General features: G+C 45.9%; 1 protein-coding gene across 50 annotated transcripts in view; it reads right to left on the reverse strand.

The window, feature by feature from the left end:
* The window catches only part of CLASP1 (cytoplasmic linker associated protein 1), a 308,996-nt gene that overhangs the window by 4,971 nt on the left and 276,165 nt on the right, over nucleotides 1-27,860 (reverse strand). For all 50 annotated transcript variants that reach the window (XM_063790384.1, XM_063790383.1, XM_054678949.2 and 47 more), the window contains 5 exons: nucleotides 24,829-25,072; nucleotides 22,337-22,527; nucleotides 20,411-20,539; nucleotides 5,743-5,949; nucleotides 4,275-4,391 (listed from right to left, as the gene is read on the reverse strand). In XM_063790384.1, the coding sequence (XP_063646454.1) occupies nucleotides 4,275-4,391; nucleotides 5,743-5,949; nucleotides 20,411-20,539; nucleotides 22,337-22,527; nucleotides 24,829-25,072 (888 nt within the window). The remainder of the gene's footprint in view (nucleotides 1-4,274; nucleotides 4,392-5,742; nucleotides 5,950-20,410; nucleotides 20,540-22,336; nucleotides 22,528-24,828; nucleotides 25,073-27,860) is intronic.

Consider the following 27,860-nt stretch of genomic DNA (forward strand, 5'->3'; position numbering starts at 1 on the left):
CCTATCTCTACAAAAAATTTAAAAATTAGCTGGGATTATGTGTGCCTGTAATCCCAGCTACTTGGGGAGGGGCTGAGATGGGAGGATGGCTTGAGTCCAGGAGGTCAAGGGTGCCAGTGAGTCATGATTGTGCCACCGCACTCCAGCCTGAGTGACCAAAAATTAATTAATTAATTTATGCATGCACAGACATGGTCTTGCTGTTGCCCAGGCTGGTTTGGAGCTTCTGGCCTCAAGTGACCCTGCCAAAGTGCTAGAATTACAGGCGTGAGCCACCCACTCCTGGCCCAGTCAAATAATTTTCAACAAGCATGCCAAGACCGTTCAATAGGGAAAGGATCATCTTTTTAACAGATAAGAAATCGCCATCAGGTTATTTATTTTCAACAAATGAGATACCCATCCTCATCTCATAGAGGACGGCTATTAGAAATAATGAGAAATAAATTAGAAAAGTGAAAAATAAAAACAGAAAATAACAAGTGTTGGTGAGGATGTGGGGAAATTAGAACCCTTGTGCACTGTTGGTCAGAACGTAAAATGGTGCAATCTCTGTGGAAAACAGCAGGGAGGTTCCCTGAAACATGAAGGACTTGAACAGGTGCACCAGTGTTCATAGCAGCATTATTCACAAGAGCCAGAAGGTGGAAGCAACCCAGGGTCTATCAGCAGATGAGCAGATAAACAAACCATGCAATCTACACACAATGGACATTCAGTCTTGAAAAGGAAGGAAATTCTGACAAATGCTGCAACATGGATAAGCCCTGAGGACATTATGCTAAGTGAAATAAGCCAGCCACAAAGGACACATACGATGTAATTCCACTTATATGAGACACCTGGGGTAGTCAAATTCATGGAGACAGAAAGTAGAAAGGTGGATGCCAGGGGTTGGGAAAGAAGGAAATAGGAAATTATTGTTTAATGGGTGCAAAGGTTCAGTTTTGCAAAATGAAAAAAGTTTCGAAGATGGATGGTAGTGATGGTTATACAACAATATGAACCACACACTTAAAAATAGTTACAATGGGTCGGATGAGGTGGCTCACACCTGTAATCCCAGCATTTTGGGAGGTGGGTGGATCACTTGAGGTCAAGAGTTCGAGACCAGCCTGACCAACATGGTGAAACCCCGTCTCAACTAAAAATACAAAAACTAGCTGGGCGTGGTGGCAGGCGCCTATAATCCCAGCTACTCAGGAGGCTGAAGCAGGACAATCGTTTGAACCTGGGAGGCGGGGGTTGCAGTGAGCCAAGATCACGTCACCGCACTTCAGCCTGGGTGACACAGTGAGACTCTATCTCAAAAAAAAAAAGTTACAATGGTAAATTTTATTATACCACAATAAAAAGACTGGAGGGGGGGAAAAAGAAAAGAAAGCTTGTTCAAGGTCATAAAACTCGTAAGTGGGGAACAGAGACCAGAAGGCAAGCTGACCCCAAAGCTAGCGTTGCTGCCCTAGCAACACGGCATCTCTCCAAATGCACTACAGAGGTTCCTTCCCTTCATCAGACCTCTTCGTACAGAAGATATCTCTTCCTGGTATCACTTATTTTTTTTCTTAAAAAAAAACCTTTTTTTTGAGACAGAGTTTCGCTCTGTCACCCAGGCTGGAGTGCAGTGGTGCGGTTCTTGGCTCACTGCAACCTCCACCTCCCAGGTTCAAGCGATTCTCCTGCCTCAGCCTCCTGAGTAGCTGGGATTACAGACATGTGCCACCACACCCACCTAATTTTGTATTTGTAGTAGAGATGGGGTTTCACCATGTTGGTGAGGCTGGTCTTGAACTCCTGACCTCAGATGATCCGCCTGCCTCGGCCTCCCAAAGTGCTGGGATTACAGGTGTGAGCCATGCCCAGCCTTCATTTATTAACTTCATTTTAGCAAAAGGAGAGGGTGTTCCCATAGGCCTGTAACACTGGAACACAGGGAGCCATGACTTGATTCCCTTTGTTTCTAGTCAAGGAAATTGAGACAGACTTAGCACCAGGTTCTGCCTGCCAGCTACCATCTGGTTGAGGAAGGGAGGGAGTTTGTATTAGGAGATGTGTACCTGAGTCTACAAAGTTCATATGAACATACCAGAGCTATTACATGAAAAAAAATTTAGGCCAGACACGGTGGCTCACACCTGCAATCCCAGCACTTTGGGAAGCCAAGGCAGGAGGATCACCTGAGGTCAGGAGTTCGAGACCAGCCTGGCCAACCAGGCAAAACCCCGTGTCGACTAAAAATACAAAAACTTAACCAGGCGTGGTGGCACACGCCTGTAATCCCAGCTACTCAGGAGGCTGAGGCAGGAGAATCGCTTGAACCTGGGAGACAGAGGTTGTCTGTGCCACTGCACTCCAGCCTGGGTGACAGAGCGAGGCTCCATATAAAAATAATAATAATAAAAAACTTAACGGCTGGATGAACTGGGCTACGAAAGCAGAAAGATGTGAAGGCCAGTCTCTCCAAACCCCTGAGGAACTAAGGTTGTAACTGGGGGAGGGAAGGCGCTGGCTCCCGGTCAGGAATGTGGGTTCTGGACCCAAAGCTTCACCAAGAGTGGCAGCAGCGGGTCAATTGCCAAATGGGGAGGAGAAAACACCTGGATTTTCTGTCCCTTATCCAAAGGGTCAAATGAGTTGATGGGACAACTCTCTTACTCAGGAAAAGTAAAAAGTGCCAGACAAAACCAAGGTGTGACTCATGTTCTTTTTGGATGAAGTTTCCATTTTATAAATGTAATTCCCTTTGTGAACTGTATCATCGAAGGTCCTCCTGGTCAGCAGGAATCACCTACAAATCCCTGATGGAGGTAGGAGAGCTGGGGGGACTTTTGCTCTGTATCTTTCAGATAATTAGGAAGGGGATCTGATGAGGAGCCTGTGCAGCAGTAGGGCAAGGAGAAGGAACTGGAGAACAGAATAAGGTCACCCCCAAACCATGCACTGCACACCTGCCTCATACACCTCTTCCAGCCTATCTGCTGATTCCTGTTTACAAAAAGAGGACAGTGTCTCCTCTGGACCACCGGTTCTCAACCAGGGGTGATTCTGCCCCCCAGAGGGCATCTGGCCAGGTGTGAGACAGCAGTGATGGGTGCTATTGGCACATGTCGGTATAGACGGTGGTGGTCACAGATGCTGCTTAAACTTCCTACCACACACAGGGCAGCCCACCTCAACAAGGTGGCCCAGAGTGTCAACAGAGCCAAGGTGGAGAAACCCTGCTCTGAACACCCCAGCCAGAGCTTTGCTTCCCCAGAACTCTGGAGAAACAAGGCTCTGGCTGTTATGCTCACCAGCTGTATCAAAGCAACAGCTCAATCTGAAATGATGAAATGGGCCCCACTTGCCAATTCCTCCTCTCATAAGAGCAGGCGCTTCTGGTTTCATGTTTTCCACTGGCTTCGTTTGATAGAGTGGTTTGTATAAAAAGGTGGGGATTTTAAACTCCACAGAGATGTGCTTTCTCCACAGGCAGGTCCTGAGGCCCCAGGCCCAGCTGGCCTCCTCTCTGGGAACCAAGGCCTCACCCCTTCACCATGCCTCTCCTGCCACAGCATAAGGCCGGGTTTTTAATCTGCTCTCACCAGCCTAGCATGTCACATTTGAGTTTGTTGTCGTCGTTGTTGTTTTAATTAAAACCAATAAGCAGTCTAGCCACTCTCATTTTCAGTGACATCCATTTTGGTCCATTTTCTTCCCCTGATTCCAGACACCCTTAAAGGAACATTAGAGGCAGCAGTGTGAGTAAGAAGTCTGCCTCCTGGAGTCAGGTCTGTGCCCTGGGGCACGTTAAGGGGGATGACCATGCCCACAGGGATGTTGCCGTAAACATGAGTCAACGCATGCAAAGTGCGTAGGGCTGCCCTGCAGGCTCAAGGTGAGAGCCAGCTGTTGCCACTACTGATGCCCATGAGGGACTCAGCTCTGATTCAGCAACTGCTAAGCAAGCAGGTAAATTTCTTTAGTGTTTCCATGAAAAATCGGATGGTTTCTAATTAAAGTTGTTTTTCTTTTGGAAATAAACCAGCAGCTCAAAATTAGCATTTCATAAACAGGAGTTAAGGCAGACTATGTTGTGTAATGTTAGTCTTACCTTAAACTGATTTCACTGTATAGTTCATTTTTATATTTAGAAAAATCCTATTGGAGAAATAAGGCCCAGCTAAAATACAATGAACAAAACCTGTCTGGAATCCAGAGCTGCAATCAAATGGATTTATGACAAGCTGGCAGAGCCCAGGTGTGCGCATCAGCCCAGGTAACACTATACATACCTTGCTCCCTGTGAGCTGTGCAAGGTGAGGTTTCAGGTCTTCTCCGATTACGGAATAAATTGCCACTAAGCAAAACACGCTGGCCTTACGCACACTACTTTCGGTGTTGTCATAACCCTAGAGAGCCAGAAGGGAACACGAAAAGGAAACCAGATCAAAGATTCATTCCATAGCCAACATCTCATCAACGTTTCCACAAATGCCCTCAGAGTTCAACCTTGGACTTGTCAGTAACAACCAGGATAGACCTCAGCCCCGCAATGGAATCCAGACAGCTTTCACCCCAAAGTGGTCACAACTTAGCATCAAGAGAAACTTGGTTTCTGGGGTGCGGAAGCAGGAGGGTGGAGAGTCCCAGACTGGTCTCTGCGTCTGCACAGGTATCACCGTGTAACAAGCTGCCACCCAAGAAACATTGTAGAGGAGAGAGAATGAGAAAAGGAAATGAAGGGGAAAGAGAACTTGCTTTATTCCCATTTCTCCCAAAGGTAAACCAAATTTCCTTGTGAAAATGCCTTTAAAGAAATGAGAACATCATCACTCGCTCTTGTGAGCAAAACCCCTCTACCCTCCAGTGATTGCTGGGGAACGTCTGGTCCCACAGCCTGATGTCCGTGTCCCTTTGCAGCTGGGCCTCCATCTATCTGTCGGCCTCATCCTGGCCCACACCCAGCTGGGGCTACCTGCTGCTGTTCTCCAAACAGCCTGGGACTCTTCAGTCTCTGTGCCTTTCCCTTTGTTTGGAATAATCTAGGCCTCAACAATTAAGTGTTTAGTCCCCAAGCCAAGTGCCCAGCAAACAGCAGCATTGATTAAATGTGATGCTAACTCCTCTCTACCTTTCCCCAGTGAAACTCCCTCGCCAAGGGCCAACTTCAAACCACCTCTTCTATGAACCCTCTCTCCCCCACCCCAACCTGGAAACCCCTTCTCTACTGTCATGTAGCCCATGGTGACACCTGTCATTATCTGTGTGGCTGCGGAGTAGGCTGAAAATCCTCTGAGGCAGTCCACACAGTGGAACGCAGCTGCTTTATGCCAGTCTGTCTCACTTACTGTCTCATGCTTAGAAGAGTTTCAGTGAGTATTTGTGTGCTGCATGAGACCAAGGACCATTGTTTGATTTACACGCCATGGTCCACCTCGCCCAGGGCTGGGGCTACAGCAGGTGTGCAATAAGGGTTTGTTGAAAGAATGGACAAAAAAATGATCAAAGTATGTTTATAGTAAACAGAAAGTTCATTCTGTGAGCTGCCAGGAAAGCATTCTTAGTGCATTCAGGAGAGGGGGTGAGCTGGAAGCCGACAGAGGAGGCTGTGAAGTGTCCCTGCCACACGGCCTCACAGGTCCTGCCTGGTTTTTCCTACCCGTCCCTGCCAGTGAAGGAGGAGCACAAAGCCCTTACATTACTTCAAGTTAGGCAACCCCACACAGGCCGGGGGCAGGCCCCACCAACACGAGGGCCTACCTGCAGCAAGCCTGGGATGATGTCGACAAGGAGCTGCAGCAATGACTCCTTTGCGATCCTCTCGACGACTTTGGTCTGCATCTTGATGGCAGCAAGGTTGATGGGGTAGTCGGCCGTCTGGATGATGGGGCAGAGCACCTTGATGCACTGCTCCGGGTGGATGGAACTGGCCAGTGTGGACGCAGCCTCCTCAGCCGCTCTCACCACCTGAAACACCCAGTTCCCCCAAAGAGTGAGCTCCACATGCCACGTGAAGCGAAAGACCAAACATCACTTTTGATTTCAGAGGCCAAAGGACAATGACCTCAATGTCAGATGGCAGCCATTGCTTCGCCTGGCTCAATTGTTAAACACAGAGTGGTCTGCAGGGTGATTTTAAAGGAGAGTGTGGGCCACGGAAAGGCAGGTCTAGGGGATTCTGGGAAAAACCTTAGAAAAGTGGTACTCGGTCGGGTGCGGTGGCTCACACCTGTAATCCCAGAACTTTGGGAGGCCGAGGTGGGCAGATCACGAGGTCAGGAGATCGAGACCATCCTGGCTATCACGGTGAGAACCCATCTCTACTAAAAATACAAAAAATTAGCCGGACGTGTTGGTGGGCACCTGTAGTCCCAGCTACTTGGGAGGCTGAGGCAGGAGAATGGCATGAACCTGGGAGGCGGAGCTTGCAGTGAGCCAAGATCGCGCCACCGCACTCCAGCCTGGGTGACAGTGCAAGACTCTGTCTCAAAAAAAAAAAGAAAAGAAAAGAAAAGAAAAGTGGTACTCCAAGTGCAGCCCCCTATCAGCCCCAGCAGCAGTGCTGGGAACCTGTTAGAAATGCAACTTCTCAGGCCCACCCAGACCTGCTCAGAGGTGGGCCCCAACTGGAGGAGGGGGTGCAACGAGCTGTGTTGGTAAGCACCAGGTGATTTCTAGACACACTAAAATTGGAGAACCTCCGCCCTAGAAGACTAGGACCTGAATACAGAAATGCTTCCAATGGCTTGTGGGACACCTACAACTGGAGCATCTGCAAAGAAGCCTGGAGGAAATCAGAGTGACTTCAATGCTGGCACTTCCTGGAAGAGGCCCACCTGCCAGGCAGTTGAGGCAGTTGGGAAGGCACAGAGAGAAGCCCCTGAAAGGGTTTTCCTGAGGAATCTCTTCTGGAAAGTTGCTTTTCTAGGACTCTGTGCTCACGATGACCCCTTTGCCTTCCATTTTTAGGGAGGTACATGAAATGGCCATCTCATGGTCAAAGGAGCAGCCTCTGACCTCTGGAGGGCCACAAGACCCTTTTGTAATAAAGATGGAAGCAAAATGCAAAACCCAGTGAGCAAGAAAGAGGACAGCAGAAGGCCTGGTGGAAAGAGCCTCGGCCTTGGGCTCAGGGAGCAGGTCCCAGTCATGCTAGTCCCAAATGCTAAAACTCCATGTCCTCATCTGTAAAACAGGGACGTCACAGAGATAAATGGTGAGCAGTACTCAAGATATAGTCAGTAAAGGATGCTTACTACTACCAATGGCACAGAGTACACATTACATAAATGACAGATAAAGACAGGCACCAGGCTATACGCACATGGATTTTCTTACAAAGTACAACAGAACTCGAATACTTTTTGCCTACTGCCAGCCCTGACTGGGCTAGTCATTCCATCCAGATTCCTTTTTGCATTATGTTCTGTTACTCAAAATAACTCAGCTCTAACTTCATACAACAAAAAGGTGAAGACTACCAGCCCACAGCTTCAGTCATCCCAGCCCTTGTGAGTGAAGCAAGACAGGCCCATGGAAACAGCATATGGATCATCTGGAAAGCTGCTTCTAGTTATGGGCATGAAGTGGGTGAAGAAGTCTGTACAAGTCAGGGAGCGTGGGAAATGGACAGGAGGCCCACAGAGAGGCCACCTGAGCTGTGTAGCAGACAGGCCCAGGGCTGGGCTCAGAGGCCATATAAACTGCTTGGGGTCACTTTGGGGCCCTCACTGAGGCTCTCCTGGGGCTCTGGGAAGAGACTGTGGCTCCAGAAGACGCTCGGCTTCACCTTCAGCCCAGGGCTACACTGTCCCATGAACAGGGCTCACTTCAGGGAGTGTGCATGAGTCCATGTGTCAGCTCTGCTCTGTGGAATGGTAAAGGGAAATTTTTCCAACACTAGACAGCTGAGTTCATCTCATTAACAATGGACACGTTTGGGGCCAGCCGTGCTGCTGTTAGTGGGTTTTTCACTATGAAGCCCCATATGAGCTTTGGCTACTCACACCCACTACCTGGCACTTATCACTACAAAACACCTGGAAGAAAGTGCATCAAGGGTTAACGCTCTTTCTCTCAGGGCGGTAAGATAATGGATAACTTTGTTTTCCTCTTCATACTTTTTAGATAGATAGAAAAATTGCAATGAACATTAGGCTGGTGCAAAATTAGTTGCAGTTTTTACCATTACAATATAACCTTTGTAGCAAGGAAAATGTATTCCAGAAAATCTACTTGAACTGTCTGAGGCCAGGGAAAACTGGCAGCCCAGCCCTGGCTCAGGGTGGAAGGTGGCAGGGCAGTGCACTTGAGGAGCAGGCCGCACCTCATTCGTCTTCCTGAAGGGAACCCCACCCCAGCATACGGGAGGTGCTCCGTGGTGCAGCCAGCGCCATCATCATGACTGTTCCTGCTGACCTCCCACTCTCCATAAAGCCCTTCTGCTGAACTACAAAACTCACTGTCCCTCAGATGTGGCTGACACACACGTCCCAGCCCCTGCCCAGGCCTCCCTATCAGACCAGTGACACTTTTCCCCCAACTTCTGTTCCTCTGTCTGTGACATTCACATGGCACCATATGTAGACGGCTTTGTATTTCTGGTGGCATTTCCATGTGTGTTTCTTCTTATCAAACACCCAGGAACTGAAACATTTCTGTTGTACCTAAGTACCCACTAAGCTGGGCATTTACCAGGAGCTTAGTACTTACTGAGAGACTGAGAATTCATTCTCCTAGCTGTCTGAGAATATGTCCCACTTAAAGAAGCCCTACCTCCCTCAAGTCTTTCTTGTTGGAGGTCTTTTGTACTTTCCCTGGGAGGACCCGCTAACTCCTTGCAGCCCTGAGTAAAGGCTAGGAATCTCATGAAATAAGATCACCACATCCATCACCACGTAGCCGGCACCCTGGAGTGAACACACTGCAGCCACCTCTGGGGCCTATACTGGGATTATGGATGAATCCCTGGTGGAGCTCCGGATCAGCATGGCTTAAGGGTAAGTACTGTGTACAGGTCAGAACACCCAAGATTCGCCTGTGCTCACTATGTATGTGAAGGTCAGGCTCGAGGACAAAGCACTGTAGAGAGGCAATTTTATTTTAAAAGTCATGTCCAACTCTCAAGCACCTCATAAGATTCTTTCCTCTCATTTGTGCTCTGTGTGTACGTTTGTTCACCCAGCACTGACCAGGTGCCTCCTGTGTGTCAGAGACTGAGCTCAAAGCTCAGGCCACAGAGCTGAGAAGGACTGGGCCACCCATGCTCTGGTGGTTCAGGGCAGAGTGAGGGTAGTCTGTGCAGAGGGCCAGCATGAGGGTGTGGAGACCCAGGAAGGAGCCAGATGGCAGGGACCTGCTACCTGATGCACTTCTTGTGGGTGGCCAGGATTAGATGGGAGGAAGGAGAATGGATATGTGCAGAAGGCTTCTTTGGTGTTCTGCGGGCCTTCCTCCAGCTCAAGGGCCCTCGGCCATGCACAGCCAGCCTACCCTGCCTCTGCCTCGTCCAGGCACCTCAGTGAGCAGGCCTTCCCCTTGCCAGCCAAAGTGTTAGACTCAACATTGATGGCACTGACTCCATGCATGCCACGAATGTACAGGAAGGAGCCTATTTGAAGGAAGCCCACTGTGATTTCTTTTTCTTGCCAATTCAAACTCCTGCCAAAGGTAGCTTTTTCCACACAGGTCACCTGAAAGCAGAGTACTGTTTGGACCCTGGTGTGTACGTGTGACCTTTCACTTTTTTACCCCGACAAAGGCAGCCTCCAGAGTTAGATGAGCATATTCTCAGCCTCTGAGAGAAGTACAGGAGACAAACCTTAGTTGAATCCTCTGGCAAAAAACTTCCTTGGTCTAAGCTTCCATTTTTTAATAAAAACTCCTAAAACGAGGATTTTATTTTTAATTTTTTGAGACAGAGTCTCACTCTATCATTCAGGCTGGAGTGCAATAGAGTCATCTGGGCTCACTGCAACCTCTGCTTCTGGGTTCAAGCGATTCTCATGCCTCGGCCTCCCAAGTAGCTGGGATTACAGGCGTGTGCCACCACACCCAGCTAATTTTTGTATTTTTAGTAGAGACGGGGTTTCACCATGTTGACCAGGCTGGTCTCAAACTCCTGGCCTCAAGTGATCCACCCACCTCAGCCTCCAAAGTGCTGGGATTACAGAGGCACTGCAACCAGCCTAAAATGAGGATTTTAAAGTATCTACTTTCACAGTTATCTGAATTGAGACAAGATGTAAACCAGCTTGGTATATTTTAGCTACAAAACACATGATGGCTAAGCCATACATGGAGGCTCACACCTGTAACCCCAGCTACTTGGAAGGCTGTGCTGGGTGGATCACTTGAGCCCAGGAATTTGAGACCAGCCTGGGCAACATGGAGAAACCCCATCTCAAACAAAAACAAAACACAAGCTAGGTGCTGGTGGAGGAATGACACCAGAGTGGAGCTCAGCAGCAGAGGCACCACCAGAAGGCACAGCAGCTGAGCCGGGAGCTCCCAAGTTGCTGGGGATGGGGGGCGAGGGGGGCAGAGCTTTGTGACCCCGAGACTCCACAGAGGCCCAGTCATCACACTGAATGTTCTAAGAATGGGTAACACTGGTAAGCCAGCTCCTTCCCTGGGGTCCAGTGCCAACATCATGATGGGTATGCCCTCTCCAATGACCTCTAAGATGCCTGAGGTTCCTCAGCAAGGCCTAGCTCCTTCCTGCCTATGCGGTGCTTCCTCTCCCTGCCCACACCCTGTGCAGCCACATCTCTATGCCCCTGGCCAAGTCATCCTGAGGACTTACTGCAACACAACTCCCAGGAAGCCTCATCATGTGTACGCTTTATTTTATCACTGCAGGTAAATATTTTGCTGAAATTGTCCCTCCCACTAGACTAAAAGTTCCTTGAAGGCAAGATCCCATCTTAGCCACCTTTCTATTCCCATGACTGGCACAATGTCCAGTATACGCCAGGTGCTCAATAAATAGCTGTTGAACTAATTTCCCCATAGTGTGCGTGTGCACGTGCACACACACACACACACACAGATAGGGTCTTGCTCTGTTGCCCAGGCTGGAGTGCGATGGTGTGATCATGGCTCACTGCAGCCTCGATCTCCTGGGCTCAAGCGATCCTCCTACCTTAGCCTCCCCAAGTAGGTGGGATTACAGGCACACATAATATTTTAAGTTTTTTGTAGGGGTCTCAGTATGTGAGATGGGGTCTCGCTATGTTACCCAAACTGGTTTCAAATGATCTGCCCACCTCAGCCTCCCAAAATGCTGGGATTACAAGCATGAACCACTACACCCAGGCCAGCGTACATATTTTTAATGCTCATGACTCACAAAGTCACATCTGGAGCATGCCACATTGACTTGGATTTACATTTTTCCTAAGGAGCTAGCACAGAAAACTAGGAGCATGGCAGGTTATCTACAAATGATCAACTTGGGCTGTGGAAAAATCTACTGTACCAGGCCCAGAGAGTCCCATTCCAGGTGACACACTGGAAAAGCAACAGAACAGTTCTTTGGAAAAGAGACTTCAGCTCAGGTTTTTCCAGTCACCAATTGTCTGAGGAGGACCGGCATGTTTCTTGGAAGAGCTCCGTCAGGTAATGGGTTGCCTCAGACGGGCGCTTTCCTTCCTCCTCCATTTGTGCAGGTCTCAGAGTCTGTGTGTGTTTGGGAAAGCCAAGCACGTGGCTGTGTACCTATGTGGCTGAGTTACACACAGCTGAGTGGACGGTGAAAAGTGGAAGGAGACAGTCCCTCTCTTATCTAATCTGGCCCAGCAATGAAACCATGCTCAGAAACTGCTGGCTTTCTACTGCAAGAAATTACTGCCCAAGTATCATAACACACCAGCCTGAAAGCTGAGGAACTTTTAGGCCTCTGTTTTCAAACCTGGAGAAAGAAACAAAAGGTCAGAAAACACCAGATTCTGTAGCGTATCAAAATTAGAAAGCACTGATGCACAGGAGTCAATATCTGAGGTCCCCCGGGAGGTGGGAAGCAGCTCAGTGGGTGGAAAGAACACGGCTCTGGAGACAGGATTCAAGAGTCGGCAGCATTGCTTTCCAGGCTTGACAGGAGCAAGCTAAGGCCTCCTGGTGCTCTTCGGGGTTGCAACGAGGATTAGTGAGACCAGGTAACCGATTGCCGGGTTCGTGGTGAGAACTCGTGGTTTTCCTTCTCTCCTCCCCATCTCCTGCACTCTATTGCCCTTCAGGATAAAGTGAATTATCCTACAGAGAGCTGCTGGGGAAAAAGGCTGTTTCAGATCCGCTGAGCTGAAACCCAAACCCAAGGAGCCCTTCATCTTACAAAAATCCAGGAACTCTGGATGTGGCCTGCATGAGGCATTTGGTGAAATGTATCTATTATTTTATTTTATTTTGAGACAGAGTCTTGCTCTGTTGCCCAGGCTGGAGTGCAGTGGCGCCATCTTGGTGGGTTCAAGCGATTCTCCTGCCTCAGCCTCCGAGTAGCTGGGACTACAGGCGCACATCACCACGCCTGGCTAATTTTTTTGTATTTTTAGTAGAGACAGGGTTTCACCAAGTTGGCCAGGCTGGTCTCAAACTCCTGACCTCAAGTGATCTGCCCACCTCGGCCTCCCAAAGTGTTGGGATTACCGGTGTGAGCCACCACGCCCGGATGATCAAATGTATCTAATGTGGATGAGGGCTTTGGTTCTAAAATGTCTGAAAATAAAATGTCAGAAGCTGCACATTAAGATGGGTAGTTTGAGGCCCTCTTTTTCACTGGGGTTAGAGAAAGTTTCCCAAGACAGACGCTGGTTTTGGCAAGGGAGGTAGGTGTTCTCAACTTCCCTCTATATGCCAAACCCCTGGCTTTGGCAAGCTGCCTGAATCAGGGTGAACTTTAGGTTTTGCCCCTGTGTTCTATGTAACATAAGAAGCAAAGATTATAAATGTAAGCAAACAGAGAGCAAAAGTCAACATGGGCAGCAGAAACAAAGGAAGACAACACCACTTAGTACACAGGGTGGCCAGAAGTGGCAAGGATTTAGAAAGGGGTGAGGGACTATTCAAAGAGGACAGGATCAAAAAGACTTCTGGGTTATAATCTGCCTTGAAGTCATCAAAAACTATTCCAATTCTGCTACAGTCTCATTAGAAACACAGCACTCCTTCCTCTTTCAAAGTCAGTGAAGTAATAGTGTCTAGCTAAGAAAAGCGTAATTTTCACATCTAGCTTTTTAAAATTGGATCATTACTCAGAATACTGGTGAATGTTTGCTTAAAGGTTTCTTTCTTTTAGCACAAAGTTTTCAAAATTTGGATTGCATGTTTTTTAGGTTCACAAGGTTTGATCTGGCTCTGTCACAGACACACCAGAATAACTGGTTGAGTCAAAAAAAAAAAAAAAAAAGCAAAGGTCCAGGAACAACAGTGGCTGGAATCAAAGAACTCTTCATAGCAGTGTCTTGAGCTTAGCTACTCAATCATGTGGAAGCTAAGGAAGAGTTTAGCGCCACCTTCTGGGAAAGGCCAGAAAGACCTTAAAAAATTGGATTGACCCTGAGTTTAAGTATCCACCAGTAGACTGGGGAAAAACGACCAATGCCCCAGATTGGCACTGACATGGTCCTGGGATTTACAACGGAGCGCCAGCATGGCCCTGAACCTGGGACGAGAGTCCTCACTTAGCTAGGCTCAGTACCAGAGGGAGAGGAGAAGAAAAGTTCCAGGCTATAAGTCTGGAGACCTGAGTTTTGGCTCTGGTTCTGGCATCAACTAGCCAAGTGAGCTTGGGGTAAATTTCTTCACTTTCTATGCCTCGGTTTTCCTCATCAGTAAAACCAAAGGGAGAATCTGAATCAATTATTTTAAAAGTATTTCAGATTATAAAATCTTATCATCCAACTCTACCTGATGAGTCTTTTCCCCTGAAAAATGTGCATGCACAAAATTCCAGGAAGCTTTGAAGATCTTGAGAAGTAGTGTCTGTATGAAATGACCTCTAACAAGACAGTCTTCACATCCTTGCCTGGAAAAGGAGATTCAGGGCAACACAATGGATATCTTCAAATGTGGTCAGGCTCTTAGGTGGGAGATTTATTCTGTTCTACTCTAAGGGGTAGAACTAGGGCCAACAGGGACAAATGATGAGAAGGAGTGGAAAGAGGGGCTGGGAGCCCAGGAGGTGGTGTGTCCTGCTGTCCTGGAGATGCTGCAGAGGCTGGGCTGGCCTCTCAGGAGGTGCTCAGCATCAGATGGGAAGCTGGGCAGCACGTTTAAGGCTTCTCTTTGGCATTCTAATTCCGGTATCCATCTCTAAAAACCCATGGCATTTCCTAGCCTAACGCTGACAATGTACCGGCTACCCCAGCACAAATATAGACGGATTCCAAACAAAGCAGTAGTCAAAAAATACAAGTCATATTTTTGACTGGTGTTTTAGAGTTTACTCAATTGCATTTAATAGCTTCTTCGGTGTATTTAGAGAAATGCAGTTATATCTGCTTTATGTAGAATTTTAAAAACTTGACAACAATTCTATTCAAAATCAGTCTACTTTCTTCAATGGAAGAGTATAAAAAGGATACTATCTTCAATTTTCAACAATGTCAACCACCTTACCTCACTTGACTTTAATGCTAGCCTCTCAGCGCAGGGTATAAAACACCCGCCCCCCACCTCCCACCCAGCATACAAGTGCTTTAGATATCCAGAGTGTCTATGACTTGTCCACAATCACAGTCCCCGAGCTGGCAAAAGCAGCATGTGAACCCAGGCCTTCAAACCCCAAACTCAAAGGTTTTGACATTAAGTTATGGCTCTTTCTGAAGCTACAAGAACTAAAGGGCAGGTGTCACATCTGGCTCCTTGAGAGTCAGTTCATCAGCGAGGCAGAACTACTCCCCTACCTGTGAATAACAGCAGGAGCAGCCGCCACCACAGCTGCCACTCAGAAATAGACACTGTGCCTGGCACTTTACAAGCCTGTGAGGTGGGCTATGTTTCTCCACTCGACACAGAGAATATGAGGGCTCACAAAATGGTAAGTCTCCTGCCGTCTTGGCTCAGCGGGGTTCAACCCAGGAGTGTCTTCCAAGCCCATGCCCCCTCCCTTGGCCACATGGCCTTGGCTCCTAGCTAGAGTTCTCTCCCTATGCGCTCCTTTTCAGCCCATCTCAGGTTCTAACTCCCTAAGGAACTCTTCCTTGACTATTCTAGCCCACTCCTAAACTCCTGGTGTATTTCACTTTGAACCACACGACTCTGCTTTAACCTCACCTAAACCGTAAGGACCTTGAAGACTACAGTACACCACTACCCATCAATCATCAAACATTTATTGGAGTTTGTGCTGTTAGTATGACTGCTGGCTCAGTAACTTGGAATCTCTCAATGAAGCTAAACAGGTTTTGGGGTTTTATCTTTTTATTAAAAAGCAAAAACCTACAAAGGAAATGGGGCTTCTGGTCATATCCCAAGGTTGGGCCTAGGGAAAACTGAAAATTTAGAATTTGAGGATTTTGGTTTGCTACTCAACAGCAACCTGTATTATCTTGAGGCTGGATGAAACACAGATAATCACCTAGTCCACTTGATAGGGTAAGAGATAAGGAAAAACCAAAGTACAGAGGGGTAAAGGCATTTCTCCAGAGTTCATGCAGTATATTATTTCCCAGTGCCCACTGATACAAATGACTGCTGCCCTGAGAGGCACCTAAGGGCCATTCCTGAGCGCAGGGGGTCTGGCTGAGATGAGGTCAGCTAGTGATTCTAACTGGTATTTGATCACATATCTTCTCTGGCACACTGGTGCTTCTCTCTGACTATGGCATTTGTCTAAAGGACTGCATGAGATACCATGCTGGCTGGGCGAATCAGAAACCAGACAAGTTCCCAGGAAGTTCTCTTTCTTTTATAAATAACTTTGGTCTGATTTTGCCATTTTAATTCCTTAAAGTCATAAAATAAAAAGTTAACTAGAAATGATTTAAAAATAAAACCCCTGAAGACATACTACTGGTGGTTTTATATTTATCTAAGAATCAAACTTCCCAAAACAAGCCAAACCACTTGAAGCTGGATTCTGGTGCCTTAAACACCACGACCTTTGTGTGTGTAGCAAGAAATGTTTGGTGATCCAGCACAGTGACATGAATGATGCTAATATTTTCCTCTTTTAACAGACAAGTGTAACTGGATATTCACTAATGTGGCAAAGTTCAGAATAAGCTAAGTCTAATGATCAGAAAACCTCAATTACAGAATATCTTCAAAAAACAGTTGGGCTTCTTTCAAGTTTAAATAAAACATTTACTGTGAACTTCAACATTATGGGTACTATATGCACATCACAATGACTGGCAGCAACAAATATTCTTGCATTAAGTGTGCATACAATGATTTATAATTAGTATATCAACTATTTCCTGAGAAATGGGCACTTTTGAAATGAGTAAGGATGTCTGAGAACAGTTTTATGTAGCAACATTTGTATAGCATATGACAATTTTAAAAGCATGTTTCTATATCATAATATCTTTCATTCTCACAGCAGAGCTGCTTATTCAGGGTTATACTAAGATGATGAAACTGGGGACAGCTGGACAACAGCAGACGCAGGACTAAAAACCAGGTTTTCTGCCTCGAGATTTTTATCTCACACTGACCCCAGAATCTCTTTGTAGTATCAATTCTCTTATTTAATCCTCTCTTTTTAATCACCAAAGGAGAGGTTCTGTACCAGCTCTAACAAACAGATTACAAATTCTAATATAAGAAGAGTTCAAATTCATGGAGTTCTCTTGGAAACAGAAAATGGGCTCAAAATTTTAAAAGGTCACTCTCAAGGCCTTAGCCCTTTAAGGTATTTGCTAAATGCCAACTCTACTGCAAACCACGGTAACTTCATTAATGAGGCACTGAAACTCAATAGCAAAATTTATTTACTAAAAAGATAAAGAAGTTAGATAATGAAGAGACTTACTCAAATAGGGACTGTGAAAACATTATGTCTAAGCTCAGAAACACCAAATTTTAAAATACAAACTCTAAATCGGTGTCCAAATCCTTCATCTATCTTGCTTACTATAGAACATGTATGTTAGCTTTGGATGAATGGTGTCTGAGACAGATTTGGTACTTGGCACATTTTCAATGTGTAAGAAACACATTCTGCACATATAGCTTCTTTTGAAAGAAACTGACAAAGCAGACGCTTGCTTATATGAGAAAACAAGCCATCTTATTGTCAGTCCTATCTCATCCATCTTCCCAAACAGCTTTTGTGACAAATTTCAATTTACAGAAATTGTATTTCAAGAAGCTGTCCTTCCTCGCTGCAGTCACATAGTCAGAGCCACAGTGCACATGCTGGTGTGGTAACGTCACGCTGGCAAGAGAAGGGCAGCTGGTGCCAATGTCTCTAAAAGCAGCCCCATGTTAACCTGCCGAGTCTTACGCTCTTCATCTCCTGCTGAAGCCCAGTTTTTGTCTGGGAATATAAAACCAACTAGCTTCTTATTGAGAACGAAGCTCCAAGAGAGCTAACTTTGGGATAAACAAACTTTGGAAGTATTAATAAGACAGGAAAATAGACTATGTCTTTGTATGACTAATAAAGTAAGTCTAGAAACATTTCAGATCCTTTTCAATAAATGTTTGGAGTCGTAAGAATTGAAAGCAATGATAAGAAAATGGAAGGACTAGAGAAATATTACGTGCCATATTAATATGCCAACAAGATGCCTACAACACAAACTTTATGTGCATCTCAGCCTTCTGCCCTAAAAAATAGCAAGAAGGAATGGGAAAAGATTGGTTAAAATAAGAGGAAGATAAGAAGAACTTCAAGGGAAAAGAAAAAAAAAGGAACGAAAAATGAAAACCCAACCCCAAACCTAAATACACAGGTTCTTGAGTTATTATAGTGGCTCCTGGCAAAGTGACAGAGTAAAGTTTTATAAGGAAACTCCAAGGGCAATGAGTCAAGGTGAGTCCAACTATGCAAAGCAGGAAGGCCTGCCAATGCAGGCACCGTTCCCAACACATCTCCTCCACCAGCTCTACCACAAGTCAGTAACAGCAGCATGGGGACCCCTGAACCCGAGTGCTGCTAAGTTTATTTTAAGCAGGATATATATTCTGCTCTTTTCCCTTGGAAAATTTAAAGGGCCTCATACCTGAGAATTTTCTCTCCTAAATTTCTAATTTTGCAGAAAAAAAAAAAAATCTCCCAAGAAAAAAACAAATAACAAACCAATTACTTAATGTTGTTAACTTATACTTCTTAGGACTCAACTTTAGACAGATATCTTCCAACTGGAGAGTCGGTAAGTGCGTGCCAAGACACCATGGACGGCTTGGCGTTTCATTTAAATGCCCGAGTCTAAGTATGTACTGCCCCATGAAAACAACTGATATCATCTCTATGTAAAAGAACATCAGGCCAGGTGCAGTGGCTCATGCCCGTAGTCCCAGCTACTCAGGGGGCTAAGGCAGGAGGACTGCTTGAACCTGGGAGGTGGAGGTTACAGTGAGCACAGGTTGTGCCACTGCACTCCAGCCTGGGTGACAAAGCAAGACCCTGTCTCAAAAACAAAGCACAACAAAAAGAACATCATTTTAATTTCATTTTTTGATCACGTATTCTCATTAAGGAGAAGCAATTATGGTTTAAAAAAGTTAGCACATGCCATTTGCCCCTTAACGGAGACACAAAACCTAGCTAATGTCTCAGTTCTGCCAGTAACTGCTGTGCATACAGTTCCTCTAGGACAAGCTTGTCCAACCCGTGGCCCAGGACGGTTTTGAATGCAGCCCAACACTAATTCATAAACTTTCTTAAAACATTATGAAAATTTTTTGTGATTTTTTTTTTAGGCTCATTGGCTATTGTTAGTGCATTTTATGTGTGGCCTAAGACAATTCTTCCAATGCAGCCCAGGGAAGCCAAAAGATGGGACACCCCTGCTCTAGGACCTTCCCTCCTCACCTGGGAATCACTATGTTGATCGTACTAGCTCATCTGGTCTTCACGTTTTTTAAATGAGTTATTATAAATGAAAAGTGCTTTGTTCAAATGTGAGTTATTATCACCATCATGCAACCAAGCCAGATTTTGGAAACCCAGTTATTAGTCTGAAAACACATCCCTCCCCCGTGTACTGTGTGCTGTTCTAGGACTAGCAGGTGAAGAGAGGCCCAGTCTGAGGACAAGACCCTCGCCCTTGCTGAGCTACAATTGTGGTGGAGATTTGAAGAGGTCACATCAGTCACTGCTCAAGCAGTCACACAAATGCCAAACAGAACTATGATCTAGGGTCTGACTGTCTATGTAGACGGAAGAATTGTGTTAATTATAATTCCCTTCATCCACGAGTGTGCTCACACGACAGTCACACATGAGCCAAGAGCTCAAACTAAGCAAGTTGTTACGTCTCACTCTGGGGTCAAGCCCATTATCTGGCATGCTAAGTTTTCTGAAGTTCCAATCTATGAGTTTGTTTCCCACGGTTCCTTTTACTGAAGGGTGTCACTGAATCATTTGTATCTGGACAGCTCCTGCCACCTCCCCATTCTCTGTAGGCTTCTAGCCACTTGAAAGCCTGGTGAGGCATAGGGGCTGGACAATCCAATAAGCAACAGGCTGTGTTTTTGCTGAGTGTGCACCCTCTGTGGCATGTGTGCAGGACACAGAGACATGTCCTGCCACTCTCTACCAGGCAGCTGAGGTCCCAATGCCAGGAACTGCAGAGATAGCTTGCTAGCATTTTAAATACTCAAAAGTGAGTGGAAGAGGCACAGCAGGGCTGCCTCCACTCAGCCTCATCTTGCAGAGAGAAGCACACTGAACGGCCGGGAGGGAGGAAGGTCAGTACAGCAGCCTGCTACCCACTGTTGGCAGGCGCTGGGCTGGAATCATCCCTGGTCATCTCATTTAATTCTCATGAGAAACTCTGTGGAAATATCCATTCCTATTTTACACACAAGGAAACGGAGGCTCAGAAGGTGAAATGACTGGTCCACAGATCTGGAGCAAGAAGGCATTGGTTCTGGGACTTGCATGTCTGTGATTCCAAAGCTGGTCTCCACCTCCCACACCAGACTACCAGAGGCTAAATGCCAGAAGCAGCAGCAGACCCTTCCCTTCCACAAAGGCAGCTGGAAGCACGGACATGGAACACATCCCAGGGGCAGGGCAGGCCTGCTGGAAACAGTGAGCAGGAGCTAGGAACTGAACAAATGGCATTGGCCCTGGAACTATGCCACTGCTCAGCAAGGACGACAGCAATGGGGACTCCACGCTGTATTACGACATGGCTGAGTTCCAAGGAAGGGGCTCTTAAGCTGTGCGCTGATTCTGATTCCTCTATCTCCATGTCCAAACTGCTCCTCATGACCCGTCTGTTCAGCACCCCTGGCCACATGACTGACTCACCTCCTTATGGGAGTCTTTGTGGGCTTCCAGAGTCTTCATAATCGTCAGCTCGGCGTAGTTTTTAAATCTTGCTGGTTGATTTCTCAGAATTTCCCTCAAAACTCTTAACGCCAGTGCTCGAATTGAATGCTAGAATACAAAGGGAAAGGAAGACATTACCAAACACCACACAGCACTTTCACACACAGCACTCAGCAGGATCGGCAAGGCCAAGCACCCAGTTCTGGGTTCCCTGGAACCTCGCAGAACCCTCTAAACAGATCACACAGTTCACTTGAAATCAGCTTTACTTGACACTGGCTCTCTAGACATCAGCTCCATGAAGGCAGGCACTGTGCCTTAGGGTGACATTCCCAGGACCCAGCGCCTGACAGGCACTGAGAAAAGCTACTTGAACGAGCCATGCACTTGAGACCAAATGAGGATGATATACCTAAGTTCATTATCAGTTTTCTGGGGATTTCCAGATGTCCTGAGGCTTCAGGCTACAAATTATGCTTCTGTAAAATGTATGAAAGAATGTGTATAAAGCACCTGGATGTTTCATCAACACAGCCTGTAAGAGTGAACTCCACCTAAGGACAGTGGAAGGCCTGTCATTATTCCTGACCTTCCATGTGATGAGATCACTGGGTGTGTACAGGCCTCAAGTTGGTTAAGGCCAGAGTCATGCATCTGGAGGAAAGCCATTCCAAACAGACTCCTAATCTCAATAAAAGAGAACGTAGTTTACACCAAACAGAGCCAGAAAGTACATCCTGATTCTTTGCCACTCATCTGTACAGTTCACACACTAATACACCATTTACCTGTCTTCTACATGACATCACTTTATCTCCCAACAGAGCCAACAAGGCATAACTGCCTTACGAGCCAATACTTTGTTTTTTTTAAAAGTATTTTTAAAAAGTTTTTTTTAAAAAAGTAAAACAGATTACTTATTTCCATTCTTCTATTTTTACTTATCCCTAAACCAAACCATTAATCCGAAGCATCAGAAAGCTATCTGAGTCACCACGGCATGGCATGCAGCAGCCTCCCTGTCACTCAGTTGCCATGCAAGTCCCCTCTAGCTGGCCCTGGGCATGGCCTGTCACCTCCTGGCAATCCTCCCATCCCCTTCCTCCAGCCCCTCCCCACAGCACTCTCTTCTCATTTCTCTTCTCCATGTGGATGGAGAAACTTTTTCTTGTAGAGGTTTAATTCTGGTAATTCTCAGCATCTATTCCTGTTTCCATATAAGGGACCAGCTCCACAGGTGGGAGAAGGCAGGACTTTGACCAGATTACTCCCCCTTTTAAGAGTTCTCTATGTGCGATGTGCAGATCACAGACCAGGCGTGTCAGAAATGCCTAGTTTGTCACATTCAAATGTCCCAGCATGATGAAGCTTTTTTTATTTTTAAATTAATAATACAAAAATCAGAATCATGCTTCTGGAACCTGCCACTTGACTGATTAAAATTATTGGAACTCTTAACATATGTAGGGGGGGACCAAGATGGAATTTCATGGAATGTAGCATTTAATTAGGTCTTTTAAAATGAACCTTTTTATTTCTCAATTACATATGAAACAAAAATGAAACTCACAAGTAAAAAAGTACATCCTAAAAGACCACATTCTATGCTAATAAAGTTTTAAGAAATTCTGTGTTAAAGCAACTAGATGCAGGAATGAAGTTTCCTCAACTACTATAAACCCAGTTGTAGACCATGCACGTAAGCCAAGCAGCAGCTTGTTGCTGATAAAAACATGACCTTATTAAACGTGCTCAGAAAATATGTGAAAAATGAACAAATAAATGTTTTGATGTAAACAGTAAGCACAACCCAGAAAGTAAAGCTGAAGCTAAGCCCAATAAGAAAAGGACATCGTGACCCCATTACATGGAAAGGGGCAAGATAAGGCCAAACCAGCATCTCACGTCTTTGTCTCCAAGGGTCTCCAGCAGCAGGAGCAGAATGGTCTTGAAGTGCTCCTCCCAGACACCAAGGCTGTCTTCCCGCGTGATCTTGAGCAGCTCCAGCAGGGCTCCCTTCCGTTCCTCCACTCGCTCGTTGTGGTTGGACAGCTCTTTCAGAAGGTCAGCCACCAGGTCAGAATGGTCGATGGGCACTGGTGAAACACACCAGACATACGTCACCTCGTGAGGAAATGCCCAGCACGGGGGCTTGCTCAGTGGTGCGCAGTGATCCTTCCCTTCCTGCCTCCTCTCCCAGAGGCGATGCCTCCTTCACGGTTCCCCTCCCACCCCCCGCCCTGCTTCGCTGTCCGGCCTCAGCCTACACACCCTCCACCAACCTTCTCACCAAGTTCACTGTGAAAGCAGAGGTGCGAGACCAGCTGTCCAGTACCAACAGTCAATGTCTTCACCCTTCCTTGCTATCTTTTCCCTTCTACTTCAGACAAAGAGGAGAAATGCCTGTATCTGCCAAAGCCCCTACTCAACCCTTTTATTTTCTGAAACTCTCTCCCACTGCCATGGTCCTGAGTCAGCCCCACCACTGGACAGCCTCTTACCAGGGTCAAATCTACTCTCATACACACATACTCCTCAAGGCCTCCTCACCATCACATCTGATTATCCTCCATTCCCTTCTCAAATGTCTACAGCTTAGGAACCAGCATGGTGAACAAATACCAATCAAGGTGTTTGGACTACTGGTGGACTATCTATGTGGAGACTAAAAACTGGCCCAAGATGACTCAACATAGTTACCTGCAGGGCTGTGAACACGGTTTCTATGGCAGAAAGGCACATCCTTTCTCCTCCATGTTCTTTTAAGAAACCTCAACTCTGAATATTCAACTTTAAATAGAGAGGATGAAAAAACAAACAAATCAGACAAGTTATTAGGAACTACTTAAATGTGTATTTGCATACTTCTTTAGCTTCTAAGATTGGGTAGCAAACACACAAGAAAGTCTGAAATGGTAAAGAACTCTGTCATTTCCTCCTGCCTTCCTACCTTTTCCTCCTTTTCTTTAAGCCTTTTAGTACACAGGTGGTGAATAACCAACACTGTAATTTCTACCCTAATCAAGATCTACAAAGGATAAGGTAAACAATTCTATAAGCAATGAAAACAAATAGTCCACTTCTCCCAGGAAGTGCCAGTCCTTACAAACACTATACCCTAATAGCTCACTGTCCAGTAAACAGATCTGTGGGCAGAGTCTGAGATGCTACCCACCAGCATATAAGCAATTAATAGCTAAGTGATTAGGCTTTTAATCCCTATAGCCATTTCTGCTTTCAAACAGAGAACTCCTCTTCTATCTTAGCATTCCCCTACTGTCTGATCCCTGCAAGAGGATCAGCTTTCTTTTCTTTGTGCCCCGAATGGATCTGGCATCTGCCTCCAGCACAGGTCTTCTCTGGTACTAGTGTGACCACTATCAGTCTGCTCCCCTGACAGACCTTGAGCTCTCTGAGGCCAGGCACTGTGTCTCATGTGCCTCAGTCCCTGGCAACCCATACACTTCATGACACACGGTAGGCCCTTAGTGAATGTTAACTATTAAGAATTCTAATGTAGGTTCTAATTACTCATTCAAACTTGAGAAATAAAACAGGCTTCAAAACAATATTTTTTAAAAGCACTATCAAATCGAAATAAACCAAATCATGTAACATGAGAGGTGAAAAAATAATTCAGTTCCCGATAAAAATACCATTGTACAAATACATACTCATCACTCACTAGTTTATTCAGTAATGGACACTGGTCTTAACACAGGAGCCAGAAAGAAACCAGACTAGCTCGCTTCTGCTCCCTACTTCCTGTGTTATATGCTTACGTTACATTTTGGGCAAATCTTTCTGACCCCATACTTAGCTTGGCACCACACATGGTAATGCAAATGCTCAGTGTGTATGTCAAACCCCTGCCTCCCAAATGCAGCACGGAGGTCAACACAGCTCTAGGGAGACCTGGTTACAAAGCAGGTGTGAAAGGAGAGGGAAGCCTCGGAGCAGTGCTTCAGGATCTCACTCCACAGCTCGGGGAGCTGGGAAGCAGGTCCAAGGCCTTCACAAAGGCTGAGCCCGTGCTCGCCATCCTGTTTGTTCCTACGCCCCTGGCCTACCTGGGCCCTGGGTTCTACAGCAAAACCTCCCTGATGGTAGAGCTGGCCTTCCCTCATGCTCAGCTGCGGCAGTGGCTACTTCATATCATGTGTGACTGTTTATTTCCTCACTGCCCCGCTACTTGTGCTTCTGTTCACTGCCGTGTTCCCCGTGCCCAAGCGCACAGTAGGGATTCAGTTAAGTAGTGCCTGAACAAATGACTAAGCAGAAAGAACAGACCCAGCGTCTCCGTTTACATCTGACCAGTGGGCCTGGTGCTGGCCAGACGGGAGGGAGCACAACGGAAGCACTTCTGGGTGGGGACAGTTAAGTAAAGAGACACCAACCGTCTCGAAGCTGCTCCATGTCGTCATCGAACACAGCCTCTTTCAGGGCGGTCTTGTCGTAGGTGTTGATGGCATCTGAGTAGGGGTACGGGTTGTAGTCTCGCGCCCGCGGCCCCGGGAAGGCGCGCGGAGGCTGGGTGTTGAGTAGTGAGGTCTTGTTATCCAGAGCTGTCCGGCCTCCTTCTACCTCACCACCCCCCCGGCCCTCGGTGGCAGGGGAGGCAGCGCCCCCATCGCGGGACACCTGCAGCACAGCACACTGTCAGTTCCCTTCTGGGACTTGTAATGGACATTTCCTTTGAATGCTCAGAAATATTAAGAAGGCCAGAGATTTTCACTTGAAATATCTATGGCCAGTGACAAAAGGACAGCTATTAGTACTGCAATGTAAAAATACCAAATCCGTAAACTACCACAAAAGGAACAATATACCTGCACTTATTTGCGTCTAGTCTTTACGCTTTAAATCTCCTTTACTTTGTAACTTGATGATCCACTTTACCAAGATGTTTTCTGAGGGATGAAAGGCTCAGAAGCCTTTCCTTGAGAAGGAAAGGCTGTCCACTCACAGCCCTGCTTTCAAGCACCAGACCAGCAACGGGGGCTTCTCACTGTGGCCCTGGCCCACATCCACAGACAGAAGCTCCTCCAACCGCCATCATTAAGTCTAATGGGTGTCATCCATCCCCAAATTAATTCCTTGTACTATATGTATTCCTGCCTAGTGCTGGGCCTCAGCGCTTCACAATCTCCTATGACAGAGAACTCAGCACCTCCTAGGCATATTATTCTTCTTTCAGATATTTCTGACCCAGAGTTGTTATGCTGGGTCAAAGAACAGGACTTTAGTATTTCCCAAATTTTGTTTTTTTTCCCTAGTATATTCTGAATGTTGTCTTCAACCAATTCAACCGCTGGCCCTCTGACTGGGCCCTTGACATGGTATTGACAAGAGCAAATCACTTTTGCTTTTAGGGTCCTCTGCTATGGGGCACACCACTGGTCTAGCCCCTTTGCAGGTGGCAGTGTAGCCCAGCAGGTGTGGGCTGGCTGCTGGCAACGGGGACAGACTGTTTTCCTCATCCCAAACATCTGACTACCCAACAACGGTGGAAACATTCCAGGCAGCCAGAACACGTTGGTGACACCTATGGCAAAATTTTTACTTGTGCTGATGACAAGATACATTTCTCTCACTTTGTGCTAATGCATTTACACTTTTTTCCGATTTTGGAAAAGTAGATGTAACATACCATTTTGATCATTCCTAACATACCATTTTTGATCATCCAGTGTCATTAAATACATTCATGATGTTGTGTAACCATCACCACTATGTATACCCAAAACTTTCTCATCATTCCCAACAAAAACCCTACATCCTCATCCCTCTCCCTTCCCCACAACCCCTGGTAACCTTTATCTTACTTTGTCTCTTGGAATCTGCCTATGCTAGGTACCTCAGATAAGTGGAACTACTGAACACATTCCACTGTGTGTAAATACCACATTTTGTTTATCTGTTCATCTGCTGATGGGCATTTGGATTGCTTTTGCCTTTTGGCTCTTGTGAATAATGCTGCTATGACACACTGGTGCACAAACATCTGTTCAAGTCCCTGCTTTCAATTCTTTTGGACTTGAATCTAGTGGAGGTGCTGGGATGCATTTGGTTTCTAACACCCAGAAACAAAATTTTATAATTAAGATGTAAAAATAATACATAATATATGCGTAGACAGAAACAAATTAAGACTAAAAAGGTATAAATCAAATCTTAACAGAGGTTTTCTCTGGGTGGAAGAAAATTCATGGATGGTTTTAATTGTTTCTTTTTATAAGTCTTCTAAAAATACCATTATAATGAAAAATTATTTATAAAAAAGGTAAGCCATTGAACAGGAGGTTTAAAAAAAACAAAAAAAGAGAAGGGTTTTAAAAATTTCAGACATTTAAAAAATAAAGCTCAACTCCCAATTCTAATCACTGTTAACAACAAAACCTTACTCCCTCAGTGTGTGTCTCCACGCAGGCTTTACGCAGCAGGAACCCGGTGTGCACGCTGGCTTCTGTTTTCCTTTCCCTACAGTGCAAGCACTTCCCGTGTGGATGAAGTTTTTGTAACCACCATGTTTAATCACAGCACTACCTCTACTTGTGTTTTAAAAAAGATTTACTCAGATGTTCCCCTTTAATATTTTTGCTACTGTAGATAATGCTGAAATAAGCTATCTTATGGAAATGACATTTTTTTTTTCTTCTGTTGAGTTCTTTCTTTAGTGTAGATTAACCATACTGGGTAAAGAATATGCAAATCACTTTTGCTAAATATAATTTTACTGAGTTCCAAAACATTGTATCAATTTTCCATGGCACCAACATTACACTAGATCCTTATGCTCTTTCTAGTATTAAATGTTGTAATTTCTATTAAAGCAAAGCAGAAGAGAACCTTGATATAAGTCTGCTGTATTTCTGTAATTGACCGTAAGGATGGGCTTTCTCCCTATGTTGAATGTCTTCATTTTTGCTGTGTGCATCACCCTCCTACTGCATCTGACATTCATCCTATTGGCTTGTCTCCCTATATTGGGTTTCCTTGTTAGGCTTAAGAGGAGATGTACTGGCTCCCGAGTCTTTCACATTTAACACAGTTTTATATCCACCTCAATGTTTTAACTAAACATATGGTAAGTGGTGGCTAAGATGGTGAATTTTGAAGCTCCTCCATTCTTCGATTTTCTGAGACAGAGTTTCACTCTTGTCGCCCAGGCTGGAGTGTAAATGGTGCAATCTCGGCTCACTGCAACCTCTGCCTTCTAGGTTCAAGCGATTCTCCTGCCTCAGCCTCCCAAGGAGCTGGGATTACAGGCATGTGCCACCAAACCTGGCTAATTTTTTGTATTTAGTAGAGATGGGGTTTCACCATGTTGGTCAGGATGGTCTGGAACTCCTGACCTCAGGTGATCCACCCACCTCAGACTCCCAAAGTGCTGGGATTACCAGCATGAGTCACCATGCCTGGTCCATTC

Source organism: Pan troglodytes, chromosome 13 (assembly GCF_028858775.2).
Source record: "Pan troglodytes isolate AG18354 chromosome 13, NHGRI_mPanTro3-v2.0_pri, whole genome shotgun sequence".
NCBI classification, from domain to species: domain Eukaryota; kingdom Metazoa; phylum Chordata; class Mammalia; order Primates; family Hominidae; genus Pan; species Pan troglodytes.